At 49.5% G+C, this 25,258-nt stretch overlaps 1 protein-coding gene across 1 annotated transcript in view; it reads right to left on the bottom strand.

Annotated features, from left to right (window-relative positions):
• The window catches only part of LOC140426764 (dedicator of cytokinesis protein 2-like), a 1,003,703-nt gene extending 981,079 nt beyond the window's left edge, over nt 1–22,624 (bottom strand). Inside the window, exon 1 of the mRNA XM_072511919.1 lies at nt 22,512–22,624. Within this exon, the coding sequence (XP_072368020.1) occupies nt 22,512–22,554 (43 nt within the window). The 5' untranslated portion in view covers nt 22,555–22,624. The remainder of the gene's footprint in view (nt 1–22,511) is intronic.
• Nucleotides 22,625–25,258: the final 2,634 nt, after the last annotated feature.

Below are 25,258 nucleotides of genomic sequence, written 5' to 3'. Positions count from 1 at the left end.
AATTTGGAGCGATTTTATGTTATTGTATTGTGTTGTTAAATAGGAGACAGAGGTGGCTTTATTAGGTGACTTGAGAATCAATTGGGTGACTTGAGAATCACATCGGAATTTGGTCCAGTTCCCATTTGATGTTCAGAAATGTGCACTTTCCAGCAGGAAACGCTGTAATCTGGAATGGAGACATGGTGAATGCCATTTAAATCATCCTTTCTGCTGTTCCATTCCTGACTGCTAACTGGCTCAGTACCACAGTAGGCAGTATAGTTATAGAACCTTCAAACCTTCCAACACAGAAGGAGGCTATTTGGCCCATAATGCAATGCATTGGCACACTGAAGGAGCTATCCAATTAGTCCCATTCCCCTGCTCTTTGTCATTAGCCCTGCAAATCCAATAACAGATTCAACAACTTGTGTTTATGCACTTTATGTCTTAAAGGAGGAAAGTGGAGTAGACAGGCAGAGAGGTGTCAGGAAGGTACTCCAAAGCTTGGCCTCAGGTAATTCAAGACCCGGTCACCAATTAAAATCAGGGTGCTCAAGAGGCCAGATTGGGATGCGCACAGATATCTCAGAGGAGTGTGGGGCTAGAGGAGAATACAGAGATAAGAAGTGGTGAAGCCATGGAGAAATTCAAAAACATGGATGAGAATTTTAAAATGGAGTCACTGCTTGACCAGGAAGGTCTGCGAGCACATGGGTGGTGGCCGAATGTCATTTTGTGCGAGTTAGGACATAGGCAGCAGAGTCTTAGAAGACCTCAAGTTTACAGAGGGTTGAACGTGAGAGAGCAGCCAGGGGTGCACTGGAATAGTCACATCTAGAGGTAATAAAGACATGAATTAAATTCTCATCCCTGAGACAAGGGTGAAGTCTGTCAAAGTTAAGGGGGTGGAAATAGTAACAACAGGTTCAGCCTCAGTCAGTTACCAGGAAGAGGGATGGATTCGGTACATAGAAATTTGAGTTTCTGCCAGGACCAAAGACAATGGCTTGGGTCTTCCCAATATTTCATTGGAGGAAACCTCTGCTCATCCAATGCTGGATATTGAGCAAGCAACCCAACAATTTAGAGACAGTGAAGTGAGGTAAAGCTGGGTGTCATCAGTGTACATGTGGAAATGTGCGTGTTTTCAGATAATGTCATCGAGGGACAGAACATAGTCAAAAAATAGGAGAGGGTGAGAATCAATCCTTAGGTGACATCAGAGGTAACAATGTGGGATTAAGAAATAAACCATTGGTAGCGATGCTTTGGGTATTATTGGATAGATAATTCTCCCTTGAAAGCTATTAGTGAGTGCAATTTGACAACCCTCGCAAATACGCCATGTTGTAACAAATTATAATGTAACAAATCATGTGGCAACAAAAAGTAATTTCTCCTCATCTCCCCTTGGTTCTTTTGCTAATTAAATTAAATCGGTGCACTCTGGTATCATTCTAGTAAATCCCCATGTACTTTATCCAAGTCTTCACATTTTTCCTATAGTGTGGCGCCCAGAATTGGGCACAATATGCCAGTTGGGTTCTAACCAGTTACTTAACCAATAATTAATCAGAGCAGCTATCACTTGAGCTTGTTTAACCCAGTTACAGGGGGTTACATGCTACCAACTCACCAAGGTTCCTTCAACTGCACCTTCCAAACCCATGACCAATACCATCTAGAAGGATAAGGACAGCAGATACCTGGGAACCCCACCACCTGGAATTACACCTCCAAGTCACTCACCACCCAGACTTGGAAATATATCGCTGTTCATTCGCTGTCGTTGGGACAAAGTCCTGGAACACCCTCCCCAACAGCACAGTGGGCTGGATTCTCCACAGCCCTGCACCAAAATCGCGTTCGGCGCAGGGGCGGAGAATCCCCGTCATGCAGAAATCGTAGCCGGCGCCGTTCCTTCAATCCTCCGGTCCCCAGAGAATCGCTCGTGCACGATTTACGCAGCACGGCTAGGGGGCCATTGACAGAGGCGCCCCCCCGGATTCTCTGGGCAAAACTGGCCGGGTTCCCGATGGCATGGTTCTAACTATGTATTGGCCGTCCGGAACCTCAGCTAACGGCTGCGGACGCAGTCCACGGCCGCCCTGGTTGGGGGCATGGGTATCGAGCACTGGGGGGGTGGGGGGGGGGGGGGCCTCAGGGGTGGCCAGGGCAACGATCGGGCGGCTCAGATCCGCGGGCATGCGCCATCTCGGGGGGCCTACATTATCCATGTCAATCAGCAGTCCGAGTCCGCCATCGCGCACTGCGCGGCCGCTGCAGGCTGCCGCCGTGCGCATGCACAGACTCGCGACCGGAAGTGCGGGAGCCCGTATCCGCAGCTGAATCTGCGAGGAGCACTCTGGAGCTCTTCCAGCCCCTGCAAGGTGGGAGAATAGCTGTAGATTTTTCTGAGGAAAGTCAAGAGTGAAACGCCAGCATTTTTACGCTGGCATGGGGACATAACCCCATTTTTGGAAAATCCAGCCAGTGGGTGTACCTACACCTGAAGGACTGCAGCGGTTCAAGAAGGTAACTCACTGCTGCCTTCTGAAGGGCAACTAGGGATGGGCAATAAATGCTGGCCTAACGAGTGACGCCCGCATCCCGTAAATGAATAAAGAAAAACAGAAGCCAGCAAGTAGGTCATACCAACTGGGAACAGTCATGCAGTGTGATATTTATATCTTGTGTACTTATATTGGTAAAATTGTGGTGAACATCTCATGTGTGAGTAACACTTGGGTTGTTACATGTTCAAGTGAACTAACAGCTCTTTGTCTCCATTGAGGTGGAGCTATTGAAAGTCAATTTCGAAACCAAGGTTGTTAGATTGGTATCTATGTCATGGGATAAGGCGTTCTTGTTGCCTTGATGTTTAATGCAATAGAACCCATGGGTGATGCAGTCATCCTTCAAGGAATGCGTTTGCACTTCAAAGGAGAAATGTTCTTCTAATCCAGAGGAACCCTTCTTTTTATTATGCTGTCACATTGGGGTGGCATAAACAGACCTCCTAAATGTATCAGCAGAGACTAATGTGTGTTGAATTTCTGCAGACGACCTCCAGTTTATCCACCATAACTGTTAGCACAGCTTTTTTCAGAGTTTCTGTGGCATTAATGCTGAAATGTTAGTTGATTGAGAGACCTGCCCTCCTCTTGCAGAGATTCACTAGCTTTGCCTTGCTAAGGTTTCTCAGTCCAGGCTCTTTATCTTCACACAGTAGCCCAGTATGTGCAGAGCAGAGTTTTGATTGTGCTTTATAGAATCCCTACAGTGCATTTGGCCCATCGAGTCTGCACTGATCCTTTGAAAGAGCATCCTACCTAGGCCCAATCGCACACCCTATCCCCGTAATCCTACGTAGAGGCAATTTAGCATGGCTAATCCACCAAACCTGCACATCTTCGGACTCTGGGAGGAAACCACCTGAGCAACCGGTGGAAATCCACGCAGAAACAGGGAGAATATGCAATCTTCACACAGACAGTCACCTGTTACCTAACTTTGTCACTTTTGCTATATTACCTAACTGTGTCCCTTTTGCTTCTAGGCATATATAAGGAAAGATATTCCAGCCGGTTCCCACCTGAACAGCTAAACTCAGAAAGGCAGCTTTCTACCGACCCTGTGCCAGCACCATTGACACAAGCCTTTCCATTACCCAGTGGAACAGGAAGGAATGTAAGAGTTGTAGGTGCCTGAGGTCGGGCTTCAGAGATCAGGACCTTTTTGGCTGCTGATGGAGATCTGGGTATCCCCGATGTTGGGGCGGGAAGAGATTCAAACAGTAGAAAAAGACTCATCCAAAAGTCTTCAGACTGCCCTCTAGATGTAGGGAAGGCCTTTCAAGTCCTACAGCAATCAGGGACACACCCTAGCACCCAATTGTGGTAGTCTGTGTAGAGATATTACGTACGGTACCTGGTAATGCTGGAACACCATTGGTAGATATTGTATGTTTCCTATTGGTCAAGCTGTATGGTAGCTCCGTGCTGCAAGGCGGGGTATAAGACCCCGTGCCGCCCCAGCAGCCTTCATTCTGTACCTGAGCTGCTGGGGGAAACATCTAGCTTATTAAAGCCTTCAGTTGGACTACAACCTCGCTTTAGTGGTCATTGATCGTGCATCAATTTAATAAGCTAGATTTAAAAGGATGGAGCTCCGAATCAAGCCGGAGTGTCTGTGACTCAGCCCCCACGCAGCGAACTCAGCAACAACCTTCAAGCACTGGCTGGCGTGTTTTAAAGGATATCTCGGAACAGCCGAAAACACACCCACAGGAGAACAGAAACTGCAAGTCCTGCACCCGAGGGTGAGCCCGGAAATTTACACCCTCATCGAGGATGCGGACGACTTCGATGCAGCAATGGAGCTGCTAAAAGGACAATATATTCGTCCGGTAAACCAGGTCTACCCCTGACATCTGCTAGCAGCGAGGCGACAAATCCCCGGGGAAATCGCTGGAAGAATTCTACCTTGCGCTCCTGGTGTTGGGGAGAAACTGCAGCTCCCCGCAAGTTTCGGCGAGCGACCACACAGAACTCTTGATCCGGGACACTTTTGTGGCAGGTATGCTCTCCTCCCAAATCCGCCAGCGATTGCTGGAAAAAGACACCCTAGGCCTCAAGGAGGCTCGGGCCCTTGCAGGCTCCCTGGATGTGGCCTCCAGAAACGCCCGCGCTTACATTCCCGACCGCATGGCTGCCCCCTGGGCAACGAGGAACCCCTCCGCAGCCGACCCCGAGACATTCCCCATCGCCCCACAAGCTTGCGCTGCAAGGCGGCCTGGCAACCCCGGGGGCCTCGCTGCTACTTTTGAAGGCAGGCCAAGCTCCCCCGGCAGAGCTGCCCGGCCCGCGCATCCACCTGCAAGGGATGCGGTAATAAGGGCCACTTCGTGGTGGTATGCCAGGCCCGTGCGGTCACCGCGGTCTCCGGCGGCGAATGCAGACCGCCACCACAAACCTCTCCATGGTCCCCGGGCGGCCAGCGGGCGCCGCCATCTCCCTCCTCCAGAGCCCCGGGCGCCGCCATCTTGTCCGGCGGACGCCACGTTCGATGGATGGGCGGCGCCATTTTATGCACCCCCAGCCATGTGCGACCAATGGGGGCCACCATCTTGGATGGACTCCCAGGACCCCAGCTTGGCTGACCGCACACCGCCCGAAGAGAACACTCAACTGCTGAGATTAGCCTCGGTGACTCTGGATCAGTCCCGGCCTCGAACACTCTCAACTGCTACAACAACAGGACTAATCAACGGGCACGAGACGTCCTGCTTAATCGACTCTGGGAGCACGGAGAGCTTCATACACCCCGACACGGTATGGTGCTGTTCTCTCCTCGTTCACCCCCGTTCATCAAGAAATCTCCCTGGCCTCCGGTTCCCACTCAGTAGAGATAAAGGGGTTTTGTGTAGCAAATCTCACAGTCCAGGGAAAGGACTTTAAAAATTACCGGCTCTGCGTCCTTCCCCACCTCTGTGCGGCCACACTCCGAGGTTTAGACTTCCAGTGTAATCTACAAAGTCTAACTTTCAAATTCAGCGGCCCTATACCGTCCTCACTGTCTGCGGCCTCGCGACCCTCAAAGTCGATCCGCCGTCCCTGTTTATGAACCTCACCCCGGATTGCAAACCCGTCGCCAGCAGGAGCAGATGGTACAGTGCGCAGGATCGGATCTTTATTAGGTCAGAGGTCTAAAGGCTACTGAGGGAAGGAGTCATTGAAGCTAGCAACAGTCCCTGGAGAGTAGCGGTGGTAAAGACCGGGGAGAAGCATAGGATGGTCATCAACTACAGTTAGACTATCAATATGTTTACGCAGCTGGACGCGTGCCCTCTCCCGCACATATCGACCTGGTAAACAGGATCGTGCATTACAAGGTCTTCTCCACGGTGGATCTTAAGTCCGCCTACCACCAGCTCCCCATCCGCAATAGTGATCGCAAATACACTGCCTTCGAGGCAGATGGGCGGCTCTATCACTTCTTAAGGGTTCCCTTCGGTGTCACCAACGGGGTCTCGGTCTTCCAGCGCGAGATGGACCGAATGGTTGACCGTTACGGTTTACGGGCAACATTCCCGTATCTCGATAACGTCACCATCTGCGGCCACGACCAGCAGGACCACGACACCAACCTCCGAAAATTCCTCTGGACCGCAAAGATCCTTAACCTTACGTATAACAAGGATAAATGCGTGTTTAGGACCGGCCGCCTAGCCATCCTCGGCTACGTAGTGCGAAATGGAGTTATAGGCCCCGACCCTGAACGTTATGGAGATCCCCCTCCTGTAGATCTCCAAATTTCTTTCTCTGTCAGTCTGGCCCCAATAAAAGTTGAGACGGATTCGCACGTAAACAGAAGTTATTTATTTAGCTTGCAAGCTTGAATCATCTTACAGAAACGTAAGAGACATCCAGCCTCTTACATCCCAGAAAACGACTGAACTAAAAGACAAAGGGATCTCTGCAAAATCAATTCAAATGGTATCAAGTTTCATACTCGACGGACATAGGTCAGCCTATGTCCCTCCTGACCTGTTCGATCTATTCTGATTGGCTCACTTCCAATCCCTTTCTCTGGCCCCTATCAATGCAGCATCACTCTCATAGACACACCTCTTCCTGCTTTTTCCATGCGGTCTCAAATTCCTTTGTCCCTAACTGCAAGAATCAAAGTGGCTTACTTCTACATTACATTAACTAGTAACTCTAAAGTAACTATTTTATATCACATTCGTCACTCCCTCACTGCCCCAAGGCCCTGAAGCGCTGCCTAGGGTTTTTCTCTTACTCTGCAGTGGGTCCCCAACTATGCGGACAAGGCCCGTCCCCTGATCCAATCCACAGTTTTTCCCCTGTCGATAGAGGCCTGCCAGGCCTTCAGCCGCATCAAAGCAGACATTACAAAGGCCACGATGCACGCCATCGACGAGTCCCTCCCCTTCCAGGTCGAGAGCGACGCGTCTGATGTAGCTCTGACGGCCACCCTCAACCAAGCGGGCAGACCCGTGGCCTTCTTCTCACGTACCCTCCATGCTTCCGAAATCTGCCAATCCGTAGTCGAAAAAGAGGCCCAGGCCATAATAGAAGCTGTGCGACATTGGAGGCATTACCTGGCCGGCAGGAGATTCACTCTCCTCACTGATCAACGGTCAGTTGCTTTCATGTTCGATAATGTACAGCGGGGCAAGATAAAAAACGATAAGATCTTGCGGTGGAGGATCGAACTCTCCATCTACAACTACGAGATCTTGTATCGTCCCGGGAAGCTAAACGAGCCTCCTGATGCCCTGTCCCGTGGCACATGTGCCAACGCACAAGTGGACCGCCTCCGAGCCCTCCACGAGGACGTCTGCCACCCGGGGGTCATTCGCTTTTTCCACTTTATCAAGACCTGCAACCTGCCCTACTCCATCGAGGAGGTCAGGACAGCCACCAGGGACTGCCAAATCTGCACGGAGTGCAAACAGCACTTCTACCAACCAGAGAAAGCGCACCTGATAAAGGCTTCCCGTCTCTTTGAACGCCTCAGCATGGACTTCAAAGGACCCCTCCCCTCCACCAACTGCAACACGTACTTCCTGAACGTGATTGACGAGTACTCCTGGTTCCCATTCGCCATACCCTGCCCGGACAAGACCGCAACCACCGTCATCAAGGCCATCCATAGCATCTTTGCACTGTTCGGGTTCCCCGCTTACATACATAGTGATAGGGGTCCTCCTTTATGAGCGACGAACTGCGTCAATTCCTGCACAGCAAGGGCATCGCCTCGAGCAGGACGACCAGTTACAACCCCCGGGGTAACGGACAGGTAGAGAGGGAGAACGGATCGGTCTGGAAGACCGTCCTACTGGCCCTACGATCCAGGAATCTCCCAGTCTCCCACTGGCAGGAAGTCCTCCCGGGTGCCCTCCACTCCATCCGGTCACTGCTTTGTACCACGAACAACCAAACACCTCACGAACGTCTCCTGGTCTTTCCCAGGAAGTCTTCCTCTGGGTCCTCGCTCCCGACCTGGCTGGCAGGCCTCGGACCCATCCTGCTCCGAAAACATGTGCGAGCGCACAAGTCGACCCGTTGGTCAAGAGGGTCCATCTTCTCCACGCTAACCCCCAGTACGCCTACGTGGTCAAAATACGGTCTCCCTCCGAGACCTGGCGCCCGCCGGATCGCCACGCACACCCCAGCCACCATTTCCAACCTCCCTTCCACCAGTGCACCTTACAGGAGGATCGGTCCTTCTGCCGGCCCCGTCTCGGCCCCCCCCCCACCCACCGACGCACCCCGCAGACGCTCCCTTCCCAGGTCAACCGTTTTCCCCATCAGCGCCATCTAGGGGTGTTGAAGCTGCCACAGAGATCGAGGCCACACTCCTGGAGTCACAGACGCCCGAGCCTCCACCGGAGTCACCACCGAAGCTTCGACGATCAGAGAGGACAACCAGGACCCCGATCGACTGATTGCTTCATTTTAAAGTGTATAGTTAATTATGAATCTGTAAATAGTTACAAAACGCTGTCCGGAGGTATTACGCTACCTCCATAACTATAATTTCTACCACGTTACCATGTTGTAATATCAAGCCACCACCCCCGTCGGACTCTTTTTTAACAGGGAGTGAATGTGGTAGTCTGTGTAGAGGTATTACGTTACCTGGTAATGCTGGAACACCATTGGTAGATATTGTATGTTTCCTATTGGTCAAGCTGTATGGTAGCTCCGCCCTGCAAGGCGGGGTATAAGAGCCCGTGCCGCCCCAGCAGCCTTCATTCTGTACCTGAGCTGCTGGGGGAAACATCCAGCTTATTAAAGCCTTCAGTTGGAGTACAACCTCGCTTTAGTGGTCATTGATCGTGCATCACCAGTCTCCATGGAAAATGTTATCCCCTGCACTTGTGCATCTGGCAAGCAACCTTTTGGAATTTGGGACTATCCACTCTTCTAGAATTATTAGAATGAGCCTGATCCTATTGCGTAGTTTCAGCTACACTCTGTCGTGTTCAATTGTTTCGTGTTTGATTATGCAAGTCTGTTTACAATATCTGCACTTGATCAGTTTAGGCTGGATTATGAGAAAAGTAAACAAAGCTTAGATAGAGCAAGAAGCTGCGAGAAGCATGACGGAGTAGGCAGACAATTTAAAGTATTGTAAATAAAGTTGCTGCACACATACAAACTTGTGCATCATCTCTGTATGGTCCAGAGACATAAAACATACAACGCCTTCCATCCTCCTCTGCCCATCCCACTTGAGAAAAGGGCTGGGAGAAGGCTCAGGAAAGTCAGGCCATGATGATGTGGCCATGCAGAATTCTATTTTGCACCTCTCAAAGTAACAGAAGATATAGCCGGGGTCCCGGCTTATTCTCTTATGGGACAAATAAAGGAGAATTAAATCATAATTTGTTATAGCAGAGCTAAACAATCTCATGTACAACACAAAACAAAAGGTGACAATTTTGGTTCACAACAGATTCAGCCTACTTCTAGAATCTGTTGACAAGGGGATTTAGTTTGTTCTTGGGAAATGGACATTTCAGGTAAAGGTGGCCTATATTCTCCATGTTTAGTTCCCTTTAGAAAGTGATGGTATGACTCAGGGAATTTAAGAATCAAATACCTTGGTGTTGGGTTGAGCCATGTATCAACCAGACCTGTTACTGATTTTCGAAAGAACATTTGTGAGATCATAAAAAGTTGCCTGCACACCTAAGGTCTGATTCGCCATTCAGTTCGAACGCAGTTTATCTGTAACTTTGAGGTCTTGTGGTGCAGTGGGTTGCGTCCCTGCCTCAGAGCTAGAAGCTCCAGGTTTTAGTCCTGCCCCAGAACGTGATGGCCAAGGAAGGTGTGACGGTAATGCAGCCAAACAGATTTGAGTGTTAACCTGCAAGTCCTTCCAACACATGCCAATGACTGGCAGTAACGGCAGGAGAGATCCCTGGTCAGCCATGCTTGATGTGGAGTGGCACCCCCTCAAACTATACGCCTCTGGTGACGATTAGCAACCTGTTCCAACCAGGAATAAATAGCTGTGGAAACAGATGAATGTCTGCTCATTTGCACCACTAGTTGCAGGAAGAGATTTGGAATTACCTACAACATGATTCTATTTACTATCCTGCGTTCCATATCCCTTGAAAATCTTAACCTACAAAAATCTATCAGTTGTAGTTTTGATAATGCAAGTCCTGGCAGCCACAGTCTTTTGGAAAGAGAAAGTTCCAGATTTTGATTTGCTCTTTGTTGGAATGGTACTTCCTGATTACATTGAATCACACAGCACTCCCAAACGGCCTAGCTCTAAATTTAAGACCATGGCCTCTTGTTCTTAATTCCCCCCCCAACAAAAAAAAATAGTTCTTCTGCATTGACTCGAGAAAACCCTCTTAACATTTTAAACATCTCAGCCAAGTCACCTCTCAATCTCTTATATATCATAGATTACAAACCTCGTTTAAGAACCATCTCCTTATAATTTAACACTGACATGCCTGACAATCTGGAAGACTCACTGTCATTTTTGCTGATGTTAGATTGTTTTATTTCTGATTACTTTAGGAACTGAATTAAGTTTCTCAAACCGTCATGTTTGAACTTGTGACCTCTGCTGCATTGGTCCAATAAAATAATTACTGGGCTATCCGCACCCTCAAATTATTTATGCAACAAAAAGCTCTGCGGAAAAGAACTTAAACTGTAATTGTGATTCTGTTTGGTTTGTGAGTGGGGGGGGGAATAGGAACATGAGTAGGCCATTCAGCCCCTCGAGCCTGTCAATACCAGGTTTGATTTACGTCGGTGGGACAGGCAATTCCTGGGCGGGACTTCGGCCCATCCGGGCCGGAGAATCCAGTGGGGGGTCCCGCCAACCGGCACGGCTGGATTCCCGCCCAATCTCCGGGAGCGGAGACTTCGGCGGGGGCGGGGGCGGGATTCACGGCGGCCAACGGCCATTCTCCGACCCGGCGGGGGGTCGGAGAATGACAAACAAAGAACAAGAACAAAGAAATGTACAGCACAGGAACAGGCCCTTCGGCCCTCCAAGCCCGTGCCGACCATACTGCCCGACTAAACTACAATCTTCTACACTTCCTGGGTCCGTATCCTTCTATTCCCATCCTATTCATATATTTGTCAAGATGCCCCTTGAATGTCCCTATCGTTCCTGCTTCCACTACCTCCTCCGGTAGTGAGTTCCAGGCACCCACTTAGTATGACGCCCCATATACCTGCCTTTAGCCTATATCCCTTAATATCTTTGCTTAGCAAAAATCTATCGATCTCAGATTAGGGCAGTCTTCACACTATAAGGGACAGAAAGATGGAAATAAAAGATGAAACCTAGTCACTGCAATCGATAATGATTGCAGTTTTTCTGTGACCAAAACCAGCAGTGATTTTCTTTTAAGCTGCAGTGCCTTCTGGGCAACTTAAAATGCTATTCAACCATTGCTCACAAACTGGGAGGATTACTGTTGGCTTCAAGTCTCTAATCATTCCCTCTAAAGACTTTAAAGAATTGATTGTTCTTGAGCTGATTCTCTTCCCGATTCAGCATTAATTATTTCTGACAGCCAAGTCTCTAACTGTCCAGCTTCAGATGAAGGACTGAGCCGGCTTCGTTTTTTTATATCAACCTACCTCTGATCGGCCCTCTTCAGACACATATCTGTACCAAAAGACCTCGGGCGGGATTCTCCCCTACCTGGCGGGGCGGGGGGTCCCGGCGCCGAGGATTGGCGTGAACCACTCCGGCGTCGGGCCGCCCCAAAGTGCGGAATCCTCCACACCTTCAGGGGCTAGGCCGGCCCCAGAGTGGTTTGCGCCGCGCCAGTCGGCGGGGAAGGGGCTTGGCGTCATGCTAACCGGCACTGAAGGGCCTCTGCCAGCCAGCGTGAGTTGGCGCATGCGCGGGAGTGTCAGCGTGTGCTGGCGCCATCCCAGCGCATACGCAGGGGGGTTCATCTCCGCGTCGGCCATGGCGGAGGAATAGCAGCCGACGCGGAGGAATAGAGTGCCCCCACGGCACAGGCCCGCCCGCGGATCAGTGGGTCCTGATCGCCGGCCAGGCCACCGTGGGGGCACCTCCCAGGGCCAGATCCCCCCGTGCCCCTACCAAGGACCCCGGAGGCCGCGCGCGCCGCCAGGTCCCGCCGGTAAGGACCTACTCTAATTTACGCCGGCGGGACCGGCAAAAAACGGGCGGCCACTCGGCCCACCACGGGCCGGACAATCGCCGGGGGCCGCTGCCAGCGACCGCCGACCGGCGCGGCGCGATTCCCGCCCCCGCCAAATTCCCGGCGCTGCAGAATTCGGCAGCCGGCGGGGGCGCGATTCACGCCGCCCCCAGCAATTCTCCGACCCGGCGGGAGGTCGGAGAATTCCGCCCCTCATCTGTATTCCCTTCTCAGCCCTGAGATTAATGATTCCTCGAAGCTAAGTGTACTTTTCACTTCCTAGTCTTTATCTGAACTAGTAACCAGTATCAAAGCATAAAACCTCACTACATAGAAATGATGCCATTCTGCCCATCCTGCTAGTATTGGCCCTTTGGTAAAGCTATCAAATAAGCCCCATTCCTTCCCCCTTAGTCATGCAAATTTTCAAGTTTATACCCAGTTCCCTTTTGAAAGTTACCACTGGCTTTGCTTCCACCACCCTTTCAGTCTGATCTTTCCAGATTATAACAACTCTGCATAAAAAAGTTCCCATCCTCCCCCACATTCTTCTGTAAATTACCAAGTATCCTCTGATTATCGATTCTCCTGATATAGGAAACATTTTCTCCCTAATTGCCCGAGCCAATACCCTCAGAATTTTGCACATCTCTATCGAATCTCCCCTGAACCTTCTCTGATCTAAAGGGGAACATTCCCAACTTCTCAACGTGATTGAAGTCCTTCAATTCTTGGTACCGTTCTCGTAAATCTCCACGCCATTCAGCACGATAATACCTTTCCTATGGTGTAGTGCCTCAAATTGAACAGAGGACTCCAACTGTGCTCCTACCAATGATTTCTAAAGATTTATAACTTTCTATTGGAACCATACAAAGCATATTTCCAGTTGTGGAGAGTCCAAATATTCATAGTTATAAGACAGTCGCTAAGAAATCCAATCGAGGATTCAGGAGGAATGTCTTTATCCGAAGAGTAGTTAGAATGTGTTACTTGCAAGGAGCAGTTGAGATGAATTGCCCAAATGTAAATCAGGGGAAGCTGGAGAGGTGCATGAGCAAGAAAGGAATAGAAGAATATGTGAGCAGCATTAGATGAAGAGGTTGGGGTGAAGTCTTGGATGGAGCATAAATGTCAATATAGTCCAGGTGGGCTGAACGGCCTGTTTCTGTGCTGTTGATATAAAAGTCCTGCTAAATTATACAAGACATTAGTTAGACTACACCTGAAATACTGTGTACAATTTTGGTTTTCTTATCTAAGGAAAGATACACTGACATGGGAGGTAATCCAGAGAAGGTTCACCAAGTCCATCCCGGGTATGGAGGAATTTTCTTATGAGGAGAGGTTGAGAAGTTGGACCTGTATTCATTGGAGTATAGAAGAGGCAGAGAATCGCAGAGGCCCCAGAGAATGCCGGGTCAGGTCCACTATTGATACGCAAACGGTGCTTACTGTACTTGCGGAGTGGAACGCATTGGCACCACTGCCGAGGCACCGGAGAACTGCACTTTGGCATGAAACCGGCGCCCGCCACAATTTCGGCCTCAAAACCGATTCTCTGCCCAATCACGTTTCCCGTTCCGTCGTCAGCTGACGGAGAATCCCACCCGAGATATCTGATGCTCTTATTTCTAACCTTACACTAATTCTTTCAACATTCATATTCCTTATTGGGGTGACACAGTGGATCATCTCCTGAAAGTGTCTCTTCCTTAGCAGGGGTAGGTGATGGTGTATTGAAAATGTCACTAAACTAGTAATCCAGAAGCCCAGGCCGATGCTTTGGGGACATGAGTTCAAATCCCACTATGGCAGCTGGTGGAATTTAAACTCAAGTAATAAAATCTTGAAAATAAAGGTGACCATTGATTGTCATAAAAACACATATGATTCCTTTAAGGAAGGAAATCTAACATCCTTACCCAGTCTGGCATACATGTGATAGTAATGTGGGTGACTCTCAACTGTCCTCTGAAATGGTTGCGCAAACCACTAAGTTCAAGGACAATTAGGGATGGGCAATAAATGCTGGCCTTGCCAGTGATAACCACATCCAATGATAGAATTTTTTTAAAAACAGGGGCAAAATTCTCCGGTATCGGCGCGATGTCCGCCGACTGGCGCCCAAAACGGCGCAAATCAGACGGGCATCGCGCCGTCCCAAAGGTGCGGAATGCTCCACATATTTAGGGGCTGAGCCCCAACCTTAAGGGGCAAGGCGGCGCCGGACGAATTTCCGCCCCGCCAGCTGGTGGAAAAGGCCTTTGGTGCCCCGCCAGCTGGCGCGGAAATGACATCTCCGGGCGGCGCATGCGCGGGAGCGTTAGCGGCCGCTGATGGCATTCCCGCGCATGCGCAGTGGAGGGAGTCTCTTCCACCTCCGCCATGGTGGAGACCGTGGTGGAGGCGGAAGGGAAAGAGTGCCCCCACGGCACAGGCCCGCCCGTGGATCGGTGGGCCCCGATCGCGAGCCAGGCCACCGTGGGGGCACCCCCCGGGGCCAGATCGCCCGCGCCCCCCCCCCAGGACCCCGGAGCCCGCCCGCGCCGCCTTGTCCTGCCGGTAAGGTAGGTGGTCTCATCTACGCCGGCGGGACAGGCCCATCCAGGCCAGAGAATCGCGGGGGGGGGGGGGGCGCCAACCGGCGCGGCGTGATTCCCGCCCCCGCCGAATATCCGGTGCCGGAGAATTCGGCAACCGGTGAGGGCGGGATTCACGCCAGCCCCCGGCGATTCTCCGACCTGGCGGGGGGTCGGAGAATCTTGCCCCAGGTGTCAGATTCCTTGGGCGTCATTCTCCGCCGGCGGGAGTCTCCGTTTTGCCGGCGCCGGGGGGGGGTTTCCCGACGGCGTGGGGCTGCCCCACAATGGGAAACCCCATTGACCGGCCGATGTTACGGAGACTCCCGCCGGCCGGTCGGGGCAGAAATATGGCAGGGCGGGTAGGAGAATTTCGCCCCATTTTTTTCAAGGTGGGATCAAGCAGTTTCCCTGTCTCCTCCTGCCCTGCTTGATGATACCATGTAACATCCTTGTAGTTTGACACATTAAACTGTCTGATGTTCCTGACTCGTTGCCCAACACAATGAATGGGGTTTTTCCAACTTCCTTCCTTCAGCATTAATAATTTTTGAATTTCCAGATGCCTCTCTACACTGACGCGGTTACCTTCAGAATGTTTTCTCCCCAGCGAAACAGTTCCAATCTCATGCAAACAATAAGCACCACCACCACTAGTTGTTCACTCAGAAAATTCTGTTGGTCCAACTACGTAGAACATTTCCACATGTTTCTGTCCATCCCTTCTCTCTCTCTCTTTCTCTTACCCGCCTATTCCATGCATCTCTCACCCCGACACGCTGCCTCAATTTCTCCATCTTTCGGGCGGGATCCCTCCCTATCACCTCCACCATGCGGCATGTTTTGCGGCGGCATAGATGACCCACCATTGGCCAGCGGCAGGATCTTCTGCTCCCATTGTTGCCAATGGGTCTTCCTGGTGTTCGCACCCTCCTTCTCTGGGAAGCCCGTGGCGGGGGAGGGTCCCTGATGGTGGGACTGGAGGATCTCTTTGGTGGGAACAGCCGGAGAACATGTTGGCTTTCATTTTTCAAGTCCAATTAGGAAGACTCTTCTCTATTCCCACTGGCAGTACACCCCTGCCTGTGGGTTTCCCAGTGACATGGGGTGGCTTCAATGGGTAATCCCATTGACAAGTGGCGGGAATATAGAATCCCGCCACCAGTGAACAGCGCGCCACCAAGAAACATGTGACTGGGGAATCGGAGAATCCAGACCATAATAATTGTTGGTCCACTCACAAAGTTGTTTAGACCTTCCACTGCAGAACATCCATCTAGACCTTATGATCCTATGCTGGCACTATTCTTTCATATCTGGATTTAGCATTTGTCTTTTTGGAAGGAAATGGTGTTGCAATAAAATTCCCAAAGCATTTGCAAATGATTAAACTGTAAATTCTTTGGCAATAAATCACTGAGCCGTGAAAGCAAAAGATGCGTAATCAAACAACTAGGTGCTAAGAGGGTTCTTAAAGGTGGGTAGAAAAGTAACAAAATGCAGAGGTTAGGTGGTAAGATTCATAAGTGAGGTGGGTGATGCATTGTACAGGGCACTGGAATTGGTCGACTAAAGAAAATGGACTAGAATTGACAGATGGATGAAATCATTAAGTCTGGCAGTGGAAGAGACACCTGCAGGAGAAATGGTTGGTCTCAATTTACAAGGCCACCCTCAAAGTTATCCAAACAAGGAAGATTGGTAGAGGAAGAAATCGGTCCAAATTTAGGAAGAGAGTGGTAAAATTTTGTTTTAACTTAGTTTTTAGTCCTAGAAGGCACATGTTGCCTGAGGAAACATTCCATTTTCGGTGCATTCATCATTTTCATGAATGCAAAATCTAATCAAACAACAAAGAAACATAACATTATAGTTGCTGTGCCTTGAAGGCAGGAAGGATGAAAAAGAGAAATGTATAGGGCATCTTTTATGATTTCAGGATGTCCATACTGTTTTCAATGGCTGAAGGGTCAATAACTACAGGGCACAGGTTTAACGTGATTGGCGAAAGATCCAAAGGCAACATGAGGAAAAAGATTATTTTATGCAACAAGTGAGGATTTGAAATGCGCTCCCCGAGGGTAACGAATATAAATCCCCGAAAAAAGAATTGGATAAATCAGCCAAAGAGAAAAAATATATTAATGTGGGGCAAGAAGAGGGGAGTGAGAATAACTGGATTGGCCATTGGGCTGGATTTTCGTGGAGGAGACGGGAATGTCCAGTCCAGAAACTTCCCACTACAGCAGACCTGTCTCCTGCCTATCATATATTTGCACTTAGGAGGCAGGATGGAGCCGGGCCCATCACCTCTGGAGGAAGGCCTGAGGCAGCAACAGCGACAAGCAGATGGCGCAGCCAACAGTCCAGAACGCCTGCCTCTGTTTACTGGGACATGATCCAAGGTGCAATGATGAATGACAGGCCCTCAATCCCTCACCCCAATTCTTCCCACATATCCCCCTTGTCCTGTCCATACCCCCTCATATTCCCATTCCCCTTCTATGCCCCATGTATATCCCATAGCCTGTCACCCAGTCGCCCCATGTGAGCAGACCTCAAGAGCTATCTAATAGCAATGGGAAAGTTTGAAAATGGTCAAATGATCCTTTCATAACATCTTTAAAAGTCTAAAAATACCTTGGACAGCAAAGCCGATTGAAACTGCAAACATGGTGGCCCTGTTTTTTCTCTGCTAGACAAGATAGCTGTCAGTCAAAGCAATCCATTTGCAGGTTGCTGTTTTTATTTTTGAGTTCCCCACTTGGGACTGGGAGTGCCCTCCCACTGAGGTGCCATCAACCATGTCTACTTACGGAAGGGGCCTAATTGCATTAGAACTATACTGGTGGGGTGACGACGTGGTTTAAACTTCCCACACCTACAATGGAATTGGAAATGAGAATGGGGCGAGAATCCCAGAATCAGGCCTCAGCCAATATATTCTGACCTGGTGAAAATCCAGGCCTATAATTCAAAGCTCTTTATGGCCACCGAATCACTTTTGAATCGTAGCTTTCTAGTAATGCAGGAAAAGCAGCAGTTAGCATACACACAGCGAGCTCCCACAAACAGCAATGATAAAATGACCAAAAATTCTGTTGTTTAGTTGAGGGACAAGTATTGACCAGGAAACTGGGGAGAACCTCCCTGCTTTTCTTCAATAGCGCCTGGATCACTTCCGGTGACAGCGGGCGGAAGGCAGCCGCACACTGGAGGGCTCCTGTTCAGGAGTAGAATTTTCGAGGGTTTTGACGCCCAGTCCCAGGGGCAATGGAGGCTAAAAAAGCTGTAAGATGGCACAGTGAGGAGAAATGTCCAAGTTGGGGGAAAAAACGGGAAAAAGGAGGTTAATGAAAGTCCGCTGGGGAGTGGAAAAGTCAGCGCGGGAACTGTAAGGAAATCGGAGGCTGGGCACCAGGGGAGGCCACATTGCTCACGGCAGAAGAAATTACCAAGGTGATGGCCGTGGAACTTGAAAAACAGTTCACAAAGCACATGGAAGCGATGAAGAAGGAGATGGGGGTGGTGCTGCAAGTGCTGGTGGAGGAGGCGATTGTCCCGGTGAGGGCGGTGGTATCGAGCGCAGTGGTGGAAGTGCGGAAGCAAGGTGAGACACTGAAGGAAGTGGAAGTGGCATTGAATAAAGACCAACAAGGGGCTGCGAGCCAAAATGGAAGGCCTGGAAAACAGTTCCAGGCGTCAGAATCTGAGGATCGTGGGTCTGCTCGAAGGGGTGGAAGGCCCTAGGCCGACGGAGTATTTTGCCACGATGTTGGCAGAGCTATTGGGGGAGGGGGACGATCCCTCTCGATACGAACTGGATCGGGCTCATAGGTCGTGGAGCCGCCAAGATTAGTAACTGTTTGTTTCCGTAGGTACTGCGTGAAGGAGAAGGTACTGGGCTAGACAAAGCAGAAGCGGGAGGTGCAGTGGGCTGGAGCTGGTAATCGTATACACCAGCACTTTACGGTGGAGCTGGCGAGGAGGCAGCCAGGTCAAGAAGGCACTGTACAACAGCAAGGTGTAGTGCGGCATAATGTATCCAGCTAAGTTGAGGGTGACCTACAAATCCAAGGACTTTTATTTTTGGACAGTGGATGCGGCGGAGGGGTTTGCGAAGGCAGAAGGACTGTGGCAGAATTGAGAAATGGGACTGAGAGCGCGTCGTGTACCGATGTAGCCTCTTGTAACTTTATTTTTTCACTGCGTGTTGGTGTATGTACTAAATCAGTCAACGCTGTATATATTTGGACAAGGGTAGAGTTGGGACTTTCATTAGCAATGATGGTTCTTTGGGGCTTGGGTGTGTATGCTGGGGTTGTGTGCTAAAGGGAATTTCTTGGTTTTCCTGGGACCGGGCAAGGGGGAAGGAGACCCTGGCGGGTGCCTCCACGCTGGCCGGTTTCCAGTGAACGGGAGTTAGTAGGGGGAGGTGCTGTGGTCATCGGATCCTGGTAGAACAGGTTTTGGTGAGTCTAGCTGGGGTGAAAAGTTGGGGGAAGGAACCGAGGCTGGGGGGAGGAGTTGACAAGAGGAAGTGGAGGGGAGGAATCTGTGTGTGCTGGGGGGGTCTACAATTCATGGGTGTCATTCACGGTACTCTTTCGGGGAGTGGATGGCGTCGAATATTAAGGGGGGGGGGGAGGGTGGACTATATATGTTAATGGTGACCATAGGCGATTCCTGATTCCTTTTTCTTTTTTTTTCTCCTTGGGAGGGTTTGTTTTATGCTTATGTTGTCATGCGGGCCGTTGTTTGGGGGGTGGTAGGAAGGTGGGATCATTGTTGTTAATAAGGGGATTGACATTGTATTTGTTACTGTTTACTGTTTGTTGGCGGGGTGTAAATTTTGAAGAAAATGTGAAAATGGAGAATAAAAATATATTTTTTTAAATTAGCGCCTGGATAGAATCTTCCATGTTCTGCTGAGAAATCTGCTGGTATCTTGGTGTACCACCTTATTGGAAAGGTGTCACCTTCGAGAGCACGGCATTTTCTCAGGATTGCACTGGACTGTCAATTTGTGTCCAATTCTCTGGAGTGGAACCAGAAAGGAAGGTTCTGATAAAATCCACTCAGGAGGATGCTGAGAGGAGGTTTCCCCTTGTGAGAGTGACTAAAATCAGGACACACAATTGAAAAATAAGGGGCGGGATTCTCCCATCCCGCGGCAGAGTTTACACGCCGTCGTAAACGCCGTTGCGTTCTATGACAGCGTGAACGGGCCGCTCCCAGGACTAATTCTGGCACATTCAGGGTTTGCGCCGCTCCAGCTGCCGATCACGGCCCGAACTGTGTGCTGCGGAATTAGCGCATGCGCAGTTGCGCCGGCGCCAATGAGGATGTGCGCAGTGGCCTCCTTCAACGCGCTGGCCCTGACGCAACATGCGCAGGACTACAGGGGTCGGCCCATCGATCGGTAGGCCCCGATCACGGGCCAGGACACATCGGAGGGCCCCCCCCCCCCCCACGGGGTCGGACCCCCCTCCCCCACCACAGGCCGCTACCCGACCCTTCAATGACGAGGTCCCGCCGGCTCAGAGCAGGCTAGAAGGGCGCCGGCGGGGCTCAGCTCTTTTCTTACAGCCGGAGAATTGGCGGGCTGGCCGCGGAGAGTGGCCTGCGACTGGCGCCGCGCCAACCATGCCGGTGCCAATGGCACGATTCGCTGCTCTGCGGTGTTGGGTCGGCGTGGCCCGTTCACGGGGATTCTCCAGCCCGCCCAGGGCTGGGAGAATCCTGCCCAAGGTGTCTCTTATTTAAGACAGCGATGAGGAGAACATTCCGCACATAATCTACAGTGCGGAAGGAGCCCATTTGGCCCATCGAGTCTGCACCGGCCCTTAGGAAAGAGCACCCCACTTAAGCCCACACATCCACCCTATCCCCGTAACCCAGTAACCCCACCTAACTTTTTTGGACACTAAGGGCAATTTATCATCGTCAATCGACCTAACCTGCACATCTTTGGACTGTGGGAGGAAACCGGAGCACCCGGAGGAAACCCACGCACACACGGGGAGAACGTGCAGACTCCACACAGACAGTGACCCAAGCCGGGAATTGAACCTGGGACCCTGGAGCTGTGAAGCAATTGTGCCAACCACTCTGCTACCGTGTTGCAGCATGAAGGTTGTCCTCTCCATTAACCACAAAGTCGAGGGCAAGGCCGCTTCCACTGAACCCGGAAGCCACGACTCTACTTTACGTGGTTCAGGCTTCCTAAAGTCATGGCTTATGCCCCCTGAGGCAGGAAATCATGTTTCTAGGAGCTGGGAACCAATCAGAAGGCTGACAACCCATAAGCCCCAGCAATGTTACCAGGAATGGCATTGGATAGTGGGACTGCGGCTGGCATAACCTAATTCATTGCAAAGCTAGTGTCAGTCTGATCTCTATAATTCCACATTACTCATTAGGAGAATTATTTAAAATCTTTTAATCAATTGATTTATACTTAACATGTTGCCACTGAAGCGGTAAGGTAACCTCACTGTAGAGAGTTAAACTCTCTTTTCTCTTTGGTCTCACTGTAGAGAATCTCAGAATGAGGGAGAGGAATCAGTACATTTCAGCAGGGGTAAAAAAAAACACCTTTTAGATATATATTCTTGAATATTTGGGCAGCACCTCTCACACTGTGAGACCATTGGGTGTGGTTGTATCAGATAACATGGCCCTTTGTCAGTCCTCAAGTAGGTGTGACTCTGGAGGATATGGCAGATTTGGACCAAGAGGCCCAGCCACCAGCATCCAGTGGACCTCGGGTCAGTGCCATAACCACAGCCTGAACATTATGGTTCCCACACAATGTCTTCTCGAGGAGGGTTTGAAAGACAGTGGCCTACATCTTTGATCCAGGAGTGATTCTAATACTCAGCCTGTACTCACTTCCCATCTGGTTAACAATATTTAAGATGGTTGCAGAGAAAATGTAAAGGACGCTTGCCAAGGGCACGCAGTCAAAGAGAAAATGTATTTTCCATTTTTGCCAATTAAACGGCAAGCCACAATAAAACCACACGCTGACACATCCACCATATTTCCTGAAGTAATCACAAATCAGAAGAGTAACTGGGATAGGAGATTACGGTTTAACGGAGAATCACCACCACAAACTCTATTAATAGATGTTCGAATATCTCTCGTGCAATGTAGCAAGATGTAACATTATATTTGAAATCCAGGATCTCAGCGTTAGGCTTGGCATCGGATTTTGAGGAAGCTAAATCTGGATTTGCAAGCTGCTCTGGTGTGACGAACAAGTTCCTCAACAACATTGTGGAAACAGACGCCATCAATTAGCCACATATCTCACTTCCTCTATCATGTATCCATGTCTATCTTAAGTGCTCAACAGGTGCCTATTTTCAGGGTCTGGCTTGCCAAATGCATCATGTTGCTGGGCGAAAACGACTCAGCAAATTTTTTCGACAGACTAGCCAGTGAAGCTGACCCCAGACAGGGAAACATGTTTCAAAGATGGTTAACTGTGAACCGTAACAGCTATTGCGCAGGGAAAGAAACAGAGTAACTTCCTTTTTTTTCCAATTTGCTGAATTCTACTTCAGATTTGTACCATCTCATGTTAACTTTTCGTTCAGACTCTGAGTAGCGGCACTTTTGAAACAAGCTACCCACATCCTGTTGACAGACAGGCTCACAGAAATGTGGCAGATTTGGGCGACTTTTTACTCACTTTATGGCACATCGTTTGTGAAAGAATGAAAGCTGATTTCCCTTACCCACTCCATATTTCTCCCTGACTGTCCTGCTCCAAGAAGGCATGGTTCAATTAACACTGCAGGTCGTTCGTCGCGACGCAGCTAATGACCAACAAAACTGAGGTCTTGCAAAGCTACGTCTGAAGTGCTTTCACTTTAGTGTATCCGGAAACTTCAGTACGAGCCAGTGCTGACGTCTCAACCACAAAGGCGGCAAGGTGCAAGTAATGGTGCTGGGGGGAATGATTTAAATTGGGTCTGCTTAAGATATCTCATAAGAGCAAAGATGGAAAAAATGAAGGTAGTCCCAACTTCACGACAGTATACGTTACAATCTATTGACCTGCATTGATATATTTTAACAAAGCACTGTTCCGGAATGATTTTCAATGTTAAGACTGGCACACATACAAAGTGGAAATGAGTTGTTCCTTCTATTGCTTTGTCCTTGTGAGACAAGTGATTCAATTTTATGTAACGCCCTGCTGCAAACCTGGTTGGTGCGTGTGATTAAAGGGGCTTTCCTATCCATTTCAGAATTTCTGAGGAAGGTCCAGGAAGGAAGGGACTTCTTCACCCATGTTCAGATGCAATTATTTCATAGCGGGACCTCATCAAACATGTTGAGGTGTGGGCACAGGCCACATGGACAACTTCAACCAATTGCACAGTTCATGCAAACACTTTGCTGAAACTGCGTTGTGAGTGTGTGTGTGTGTGGGGGGGGGGAGTGATAGGAAGGTGCCATGGACTCTGCCTGCCTGCTGTTCCAGATTTGACCACATTGGTTAAAACCTGAACAAACCTAAGCTTCCCTTTGCTCTCAGTTTTATATGTTAGAGCTTATTTGTGTCCATTAATTCTGGTTTATTTTGCCTTCCACTCTCCACAACATACGTAAATCCACTCTCTGTCTGATCATACCCGATGCTGTATCAGTTATGGGCCTAACCTAACTGTTTATGGTTATGACTATTGATTAGAATTGATTCAGCCATTATCCTTGGCCCATTGGTGGCACACTAATGTCAGAGGCAAAGGTTTATGGGTTTGTGACCCACTTCAGAGGCTCAAATGCTGTACTGAATCAGTATGGTACCTGACAGAAATGCTGCCTTTCAGATAAGGGATGAAAGGACGACAAAGGTGCTAAAGTTATGCTGAGCTTTAAGTCCCATCTGTTTGAAAGTCTGAGATTCGGTATATAGTGTTACCTGCGTGGTCGATAACACGTGTTACTCAATCCTTGGCTCATGGTGAGGTCCTCTGAATCTTGTTGAAGAAGACTCGAACTCGACCAGTAACAACAAAGGTTTATTGAGTAACTACAACTATTAATACGTGAGTTCTTTACCTTAACATGGGAACTAGGAATTGGATAACAAGATTTAACAATTGTAACTAAATGTAACTCCACTAACTATCTATGTGATTCTGATGTTTCCCTGTTCACAGCACACCCGAGAGAGAGAGACAGAGACCCCGTGTGGCTGTCCTTTATACCCCTGTTGGTCCAGCCCTCTGGTGATCATGTGGTGCTGCTATCTACCCATTAACCCCTTGTGTGCATGCACCTACAGAGATCACCACATCTCCCCCTTTTTAACGTGCTACAGGTTTTCTGTATGGTGTAACAAAAATTATACAAACATAATTAAGTCAACTGGGAACAAATAAAACAAGTAACGCTGTGTACAGAATGGGATGGTATTAATGACTGTACAAAGTCAATCAACGTTTAAAAAGTTAAATTCTAACGAAAAGCTTTGTGAGTCCAGACTGTATGCGTTTGATCAGGTGGGTTGATCTTTTCGCCTGTCGTTGTTGATGTCGCCATGTCGTTGTGACCGTCAGTGTTTATGTGTGTCCGTGAGGACATCATGAGACATTGGAATGGTCAAAGTAAGTTGACGTTAGTAGCGGACTTTCTTTGGTGCTTGCAGTGTTGACCCCGTATGTCATCTTTTTTGCAATCTGGGTTGGGAGATTGCTGCGGCGCAGACACAAAATCACGAGATCTGTTGTTGTTGTTGTGGTTTTGTTCACTGCTTTGATCAACAGTGGGTAGACATTTAATGTCTGCTGCTGGCTGCTCATACAAGGTAGATAGACCGTCATAGTCTTCCTTGTTCACGGCTGTCGCTCCGGAGTCATCGCTTGTGGCCATTTTGGAGCCTGTCAACGAGCTCGCTATGGAGGCCGGTATCACTCCCTCAGTGGAGTCAATCTGTGCTCTCTGCGTGGCATCGTCTTCTGCTAGGATATATGACATGTGCTGGATTCATGGTACTGGATTGTCCCACCGTGAGACTCGTATGGGACTTGGCACCCAAGTTGCTGCTGCAATGACCATCAGATCCGGAGAACTGATCCATGGCTGAGTGGCATTCGTCAGTGAGCAAATCATCGCTTGTTGTCAAGGATGTGTCATGGTGCTCTATTTGTCCAGTGAGGAACTCATCCCCTGAGTAATCATCGTCAATGAACAAATCTTTTGCTATGGATTTGTCATTGTGCTCTTCTCTTTGGGTGTTGCAAACGGTATGTTTCAGGGTGCTGCGGCAGTGATCTTTAACTGTAAGTGGAGGCTCGAGCTTCATTCTGTCGCTGGGAAAAATAATTTTTTGTTTTGAGACTTTAAACCCCTTTTTGTTCACTTTCGGGCATTTTGGATGAGGCGTGATGATATAAGCTTCCTCCGTTACCGTAACCGTGTCCACACCGTAGGAGTCATCACAGGCAAGGCCATCATTTTCGGACAGGTAATC

This window comes from Scyliorhinus torazame, chromosome 7 (assembly GCF_047496885.1).
Source record: "Scyliorhinus torazame isolate Kashiwa2021f chromosome 7, sScyTor2.1, whole genome shotgun sequence".
NCBI classification, from domain to species: domain Eukaryota; kingdom Metazoa; phylum Chordata; class Chondrichthyes; order Carcharhiniformes; family Scyliorhinidae; genus Scyliorhinus; species Scyliorhinus torazame.
The sequence above is the reverse complement of the archived record's forward strand: the minus strand, read 5'-3'. Positions and strand labels throughout refer to the sequence as shown.